At 46.0% G+C, this 4093-nt stretch overlaps 1 protein-coding gene across 2 annotated transcripts; it reads left to right on the plus strand.

Moving 5' to 3' along the window:
- The first annotated feature begins 456 nt into the window (after positions 1–456).
- On the plus strand, positions 457–1388 carry LOC100678036. 2 transcript variants are annotated; one of them, XM_003426641.5, is made up of 3 exons: positions 457–797; positions 862–1161; positions 1237–1388. In XM_003426641.5, exons 1-3 carry the CDS (start codon positions 710–712, stop codon positions 1326–1328), a joined length of 480 nt encoding a protein of 159 aa, XP_003426689.1. In that variant the 5' UTR covers positions 457–709; the 3' UTR covers positions 1329–1388. The 2 variants fall into 2 exon arrangements, with proteins under 2 accessions (XP_003426689.1, XP_016841072.1); XM_016985583.3 differs by having other exon boundaries at positions 486–797; positions 1234–1388.
- Positions 1389–4093: the final 2705 nt, after the last annotated feature.

The following is a 4093-nucleotide window of genomic DNA, read 5'->3' on the forward strand; positions in this document are numbered from 1 at the left end:
GGACGATTTGAATGCGCGCGCGAGCGGATTCCGGGCCGACCGGTCTTCCGAAAATATGCGATGATTCTTGCCCGCAGCAGCAGGGAAGGGACTTTTTTTTTAAATTCGCCGCCAGTGCAAAGACGAGACAATTAGAGAGAGAGGGCCGAGGAGAGGAAAAACGTGTTGATAGCTACGGCCTTGTGTGTGGGTGATATTTTACACTGAACATTTCAAGCGCTTGGCTTATCTCAGTCCAAACTTAACATTGGCTATAAAAAGCTCGGTATTCTCGAGAAATAGATCGTAGTACTTACTACCGAAACATATGCTCTCGATTACGCATAAAATATAATCGCAGCGATTCAATCCGCACTCGATAAGAGATTGCGCACTTAGGCAAAAATATGCAATCAATCACTGCTCGCTACATTGATAGCGATAAACAGCTGTTTAAATCAGATTACAATACACACACGCGCGGCTTGACATTATAAACTAGTGTAAGTTTCGCGCGCTGCTGGAAACGTTTGTTCGAAACACGTATTATTATCGTGTATTGAGAGCACGACGATGTAGTTAAAATTGGACGAGCAAACGCAAAGCAGGAGATTATAAATACCGGATCACGTTTTGAGTGTGGCCGATTCTTTTGTCGTTGGTGAAGAAAAAGTGAAGGTGCTTTTGCGTTTTTGTTATTATCATCGACTTATCGCGTCGATTGCACAAAATGAACGTTTGGATTTTTCTAATCGTCGCTCTGCACTCGATAAGCGGATTGAAGCTGATATCCGAGGCTGCCAGTATCGCTAATTACGGTAAGTCGTGTGAAAGTTTAAATTTAGATATCCATATGTAACGATCCGTAATGTGTACGTACAGGCAAAGGAAAATATCCTCCGCTGTGTCCCTTCAAGCTGTGCATCTTACCGAGTAAAGTGAATTTCGACGTTATTATCGGCGGTATAGCAGACTCCGACCATTATAATGTGTTCGCACGTCCGACCAGAAACTTCGTCATCAATATCATCTACTTTGTCATGAATCGAAACAAAGTCACCTCCGATGATAAAGTCGTTAAATCCGATGACGAAGTCGCGGAATCGGCTCCCGTTACAGAAGCCATCGAAGCCATCGAAGCCATCGAAGCCGAGAAAGATAACGAGCGTAAACAGAACGAAGGTAATTAGTCTTATCTATATTTGAAAACTTTAAAAACAAGCACACACATTATCCTCATTCATACACTATAAGCAGGTTCATCGAGGCCGAAACGAGACATCTGCTACTTCAAAATCTGCAGCATGAATCCACCCAGCGGATCCTCGACGACTCCAAAGCCGAATTAAGCTGCTGCGAGATACTCACTGTATATAAGCCGCAATAAAACGTAAAGCTGCAAAAAGCTATCCGTCGAATTAAAATCAAAACAGCTCCTCGGAAGAATCCGCACGGATATCGATGAATTCGAAAATCGGATCAAAGAGAGAACCCGGCGCTCTCGTCGATGGGGGTCGCGCTAAACGAGCGAGAAACAATGCGCGATTTGCATTTCGGGACGTTAAGAGCCAATGTAAACGGCTGCTATTACCGGAATACCAACAAGCCGCTTCTTCCTGCCACCACCTCTTCTTTTATCTTTATCTCTCGTTCTCTACTCCTTCCCTCACTTTATCTCTCGCTATACATATAAACGCTCGCGCCGATGTGAAAATTCCGAGATCATTTGCATATCAAAGCGCTGCCCGATTTCGTTCGACTAACGCATTTGCACAGTCTCTAATTCTTGTAAATGGGCCAAAGTCGAAGCAGCCATTACTTCAGTTTTTACAGCTCCGGAGGCATTGTTGTCATTAATATCGAATCGCGACTATGTAAATAGAAGAATACCGAGAAGATCGTTAAAACGTTTCGAGCCGTGTGTGTGTGTGCGCTATACAACCATTATAAATCGTCGCCGCTAATATTTGCTAATTCGATTCCAGTCGCGCGCGCAAACGATCTCCATTTATCCTGGAATTTATAGCGAAACTCGCCTTAACCCACAAAGCTCGTCGTCGTCGTCGCGATTTTACAATTTCGCCTCGGCTCGTTTCCGCGTACGTGTATATGCTTGCGTTAGTGTGTAAACTGCCGTTTTCTTCCACATACATAAATTGAGACATTCCGAGAGTAACGCAATCCCACATACAGATGTATATACGTATATAGAATCGAATTAAAGCCAATAACGCATATCGATATATTCCCCCGTCAATCACGCGGTATATAAAGCGGCGCAGCCGTTCGTTTAGTCGCGGTACTTTCCCGCTGTATTCGCGGAAACGAAAATATCCACGCCTGTGTGTATGTGTGTGTGTGTGTATGTGTGCACTTCGGAAAACAATAAACCCGAGTCGATTTTACAGCGCCGCGGGGGAAAGTTTTCTCGCGCGCGCGTGCGCGATGAAGCGGTCAGTGAAATTACCATAAGGGGACAAGCGCGCGCGGCCGGTTTTAAAATGTGAGAGAGAGAGAGAGAGAGAGAGAGAGAGAGAGAAGCATAAGAAAAGCCATAAACACTCGCAGCGTGGGACTCGGCGTCGTTTTTCTTCTTCGGAGATTCTTTCCCTTTTTTTTACTTTTCCTCTGTATACACGCGTCTATATCTATACTCTCAGTGTGTAATAACCGCGTTGGAATGGGACTACGCGTGAGATATATTAATGGATTCGATGTATATGATCGCAAGCGTTGGTAAGCGATAAAAAAGAAGCATATATAACTTTTTCTTCCACGAATTATGTATCAATAATCTTAAAACATATATATTCGGCCGTTAAAGAGCTCGACTTACACAGCGCGAGATCTCTTTATCGCTCCTTCTACAAATTTAATTTTACGCGGCTCTTTGGCTTTTACTGCCTAGAAATTGCCCGGCAGGAATGCCGTTGACTCTTTCCTATAGGCACACGTATGCGTGAGGATATCGAACGACGAGTTTTCCGGGAAAAGCCGCGGGAGAAGGTGATTACGCCGTGTCTTATTTTCGTTTAGACTTTCGGCATTATATTTTCGCGCAGGTGTCGCTAATGACGCCTCGCAAAGGACTCCGGTGATAACATCGGAATCCTTATTCCCTCGAATACAAAGAATCCGGCCGCCTTGTGTGTAATTTGTATCGCGAGCGGCGCGGTTCCGCCAAAGGCCTCGGAGAAATAAATAGAAAGGACGATCGGGAATCCGGTAATTCCGAAAAATAGTTCGCTATACGTTAATTCAAGAGCGAAAGATACAGGTGCAGCACGGAGAGGAATCCATGCCCAACTAAAATCCTTATCGGCCCGCTTCATCCGCCGGAGAAAAGGACGATCGAATTCGGCTCCGAATATGGAACGGAGACTCGACGTCCCCTCCGAAAACGAGGCAGGCAACATCACTAAAGTGTCAGCCGCATCACAATTCCTGCTCTTCTCGGTGCAGCTCTCCCGAACGAGGAAGAAAATAACCGCTGAGCGCGCGGAGGGAAAAGTAAAGCAGCGGCCGCGCGCTTGTTAGCGGGACGCGGAGATAGAGAGAAGCCGCGCCCCGGCAAAAAAGAGCCTTGTATAAGTGCGAATAAACGCGCAGAGAAAAGGATGGGAACGAGAGAGGGATATATCGGAGTTGCTTGTTTGCTGTGCTCGGAAATCGTCGGGAAAATAATCCTCCGCAGCGATGATTATTCATATCCTAATGCCTCAATCTCAGCTCTGAAGAGCTCGAATATCTGTCGTGAAATTCCGATGACCGCAACTCGCAAAACACAGCGAGCGGTCTCCCGCGGGAGATTGATACATTTTTAATGTGCCAACCGACGGTAAAAACAATATGCGCACACGCCGCGCGAAGGCCCCCCTCGGAGATCCAACCGCCGCGGCGGAGCAAGAAATAAAAGCGCCAAAAGAGAGTGCGAACTGCGAAAGGCCGCGGGCGAGAAAAATGCGCTCGCAAGAAGCGAGCGCTGCTGCTGAGATTTAATTAATTACCGGCGACGAGATCGATTTTAATTGTGTAATTGATGCCGCTCGGAGTATTTTCGAATTCTGAGAGAGAGAGAGAGAGAGAGAGAGAGAGAGAAAAGGAAGAAAGAGAG

Source organism: Nasonia vitripennis, chromosome 5 (assembly GCF_009193385.2).
Source record: "Nasonia vitripennis strain AsymCx chromosome 5, Nvit_psr_1.1, whole genome shotgun sequence".
NCBI classification, from domain to species: Eukaryota; Metazoa; Arthropoda; class Insecta; order Hymenoptera; family Pteromalidae; genus Nasonia; species Nasonia vitripennis.